Genomic DNA, 3,295 nt, shown 5'->3' with positions numbered 1-3,295 from the left:
ATCACAGGCAGGTATAGTGGAGTAACATCATAGCCATGTGTTGAGAAGTATTCTTTAGAGTTTGAATAACTCACCCCTGGAAACATGGTTGTTTTGCTCATCATTCTTAAACAACCCTTATTCAGGGACCTTTTGAGCAGGATGGGCTACTCGACTGGAAGAAAATTCTAGTTGGGTCCCCTACCTGCAAAGTCATGCATTGCTTATCTTGATACAAGATCACCATGTTGCACATATGATGTGATGTATGTGCCTGGTGTATCCTTTTCAGATAGGTAGTCATATAGGGGTATATTGGGCTTCATATATTTGTACTCCAGTGTCACTTTGATGACATGCACTGCTCCCTCACCCAATAATACTGGTTTCAAATTTTGGCACAAGGCCAGTAATTTTACAGAAGAGTGGGTACATCAATTACATCGACCCCAGTGCTCAACTGGTACTTATTTTATTGATCCTGAAAGGATGAAAGGCAAAGTCAATCTCAGTGATATTTGCTCAGACTATGACACTGAAAGAAATGTCATTAAGTATTTGTCCAGTATGCTAATGATTCTCACCTTAATAATGGTTTAAAATTTGGCTCAAGCCCAGCAGTTTTGGGAGAGGGATAAGTTAATTACATTGATCCAAATGCTCAACAGGTACTTATTTTATTAACCCCAAAAGCATGGAAGGCAAAGTCACCCTTGGTAGCAATAATAAAAATAATTCTTTCTAATTTTGGCACATAGCTGCAGTTTTGAGGGGGGGGGATATGTTGGTTATATTGACCACAGTAATTAACTAGTACTTCATTTTATTGATCCTGAAAGTTTGAAAGGCAAAGTTGGCCCTGGTGGAATTTGAACTCAAAATGTAAAGAGTTGTATTAAATACTGCAAAGTATCTCGCCTGATGTGCTAACAGTTCTATTAATTTGCAACAATAGCAATGATAATAATAATAATAATAATAATAATGATGATGATGATGATGATGATAATGGTGACCACGCCACCACCACTAAATACAAACACATGTCTATGAACATGCATGCATCAAAAATTCAATTCTAAGAAAATGAAGGGGAAACAACTCACATTTTCTTACAGCAAGTTGTTGAACCATGGTGAGTTGGGTAAGAGCATGACCAGTACAGTTACAGTTGGAATACACTCAATCACAAATCTCAGTGAACAAGGATGTGTCAGCCTTGCCCATATCGTCTTTTCTCAGATGTAGTGTATCTAGGATTATATTGTGTCCTACCTATTTTAAGAAGGTTTAAGGGTGATTTGGCAGCTATTTCTAATAGGTAATGCAACTGCATAGAGACTTGTTCTTTCACTGTAGATCAAGTTTTCAAAATTGACTGAATAGCAATGAAATGAGATCAACAGGAAGAATGACAGAGTTACAGAGAAAAGAACCTATTTTCATGAGATTCTTGGCTTATTAAATTAGTATCGTCTGTAAGCATCAATTAACATCATCTGTAAACATTAATTAATATCTTTTATGTCCAGTAATTTTTTTTTTAAACTGACTTCAGCTCAACTATTTCTGGTCAACACTTCATATATGGTCTAACTAGACCCTACTATTTCTCCTCATTTCAGAGCTGACTAACTTTATTTACTCATATATTTCAATTGGTACATGCATTCAGGCATCACACATCTTATTACATGCATCATTGGAACCAAATGTGACAGGTGCAGAGAAACAATAAACAATAAGAGCACAAGAAATGTATAACTGCTATGCTGATGATGTCTATTAATGCTCAGGAGTCACAGTGTAACTGCAAAGGAGAGAAAAGATGCCAGAAAACTGTCTGAAGCTGTTGAGAAAGCAAGCCATTACATCTGGCTGAGAGAAGATGAGTGATGCAGCAAGATTAAGTGTTTAGGATGATACAAACATCTGGCCCAGAGTTGCAACAAAGCTTGTGGTTTTGTGAGGGAGTTTTATTGGCCACATTGGTGGGTGGCCCTGGGTAACTTCGGTGTTGAATTGGAAGGGGCTGAAATACCTAAAGAGCTTCTTCATCATTTGATGAGACATCAACTCCAGCATTCAGACAAATAACAACAGTACCCTCAGCATATAAGTATTCATCCTCAATGATAAAAAAAAAAACACCAAAAAGAAACCATACCATATATTCTGATTCTTTTAGAAAACTGAATAACTTTAATAGCCTTATTTAAATAAGTATTATTTGTTTGTTTTACTTACTTCATATCCTATTTGGTGATCAACAACATCCTTAGTTATAGGTTTCCAACAAACCAATAACTGCATCACTGTATGATGGTGAGAATGATAAAGGAGTATCTGTAACTCAGTGTTGAACAAACATCACAAAGAACTTCATTGAAAGAACATTGCTTTTCCAATTTTCTTACTTATGTCTACATCTTTTGCTAATATAGAGTGGCAAAGTTTACCTTATATATATATATATATATATGAACAGACACATTATATAGATGATGAGCTTTCATACCATTCTTATCTATGAAATTCAGTTCACAAAATATTGGTCAGTCGGTGGCTATAATATAAATACAGTGCAATATGAATCAAACATGGAACTATGGGTTATAAAGTTAATTTCTTAACCACACAGCTATGCTCGAGTCCTTAAGAAAGTTGAAGAGAATTAGAAGAACACAATAGGAGAGAGCTCACAAGATAAAATAGTAATCTGCCAAGACTTACCTTTGACACCAATGTATTCTTTGCTGACAATTTCCACCCTTTCTACATGATGTCTGTTCAATAGAGGTTCCAACCAATTTTGGTTTTTAATCCTACAATACATACATACATATATTACATACATGCATACATATATACATCCATACCTTGATACTGTGTGGACTGGGATCCCAGGTGATAGGGCACTGACATTAAATAAAGTGTTGAACTCTTATAGTAGGCAAATTAATTGCCCCAGTGCCCTGAAGCTACAGGAATGGTTGTGCATATAAATGGATTGGCTGCTTGTTTCTCAAGGACTGGTCAAATGATAGAGATACCTCATAAAGGTCGAAAATTGATTAAGGTCATTCATCATTTTCTCAATCAACCCAGAAATAGTTAAACTTGCCATACTTCTGTCTATTGTGTAGGTTTGAAGATTATACAGGTGTGGCTGTGTCATAAGAAGCTTGCTTCCCAACCACATGGTTCTGGGTTCAGTTCCATTGTGTGGCAAGATTCTTCTACTACAACCTCAGGCTGACCAAAGCCTTGTGAGTGGATTTGGCAGATGGAAACTGAAAGAAGTTTGCCATATATA

At 36.2% G+C, this 3,295-nt stretch overlaps 1 protein-coding gene across 1 annotated transcript in view; it reads right to left on the bottom strand.

Annotated features, from left to right (window-relative positions):
• The window catches only part of LOC106867532 (GDH/6PGL endoplasmic bifunctional protein), a 19,843-nt gene that overhangs the window by 12,276 nt on the left and 4,272 nt on the right, over positions 1–3,295 (bottom strand). Inside the window, exon 2 of the mRNA XM_014912429.2 lies at positions 2,713–2,804. Coding sequence (XP_014767915.1) covers positions 2,713–2,804 — 92 coding nt within the window. The remainder of the gene's footprint in view (positions 1–2,712; positions 2,805–3,295) is intronic.

The sequence above is a fragment of the Octopus bimaculoides genome, chromosome 5 (assembly GCF_001194135.2).
Source record: "Octopus bimaculoides isolate UCB-OBI-ISO-001 chromosome 5, ASM119413v2, whole genome shotgun sequence".
Classification (NCBI taxonomy): domain Eukaryota; kingdom Metazoa; phylum Mollusca; class Cephalopoda; order Octopoda; family Octopodidae; genus Octopus; species Octopus bimaculoides.
The sequence above is the reverse complement of the archived record's forward strand: the minus strand, read 5'-3'. Positions and strand labels throughout refer to the sequence as shown.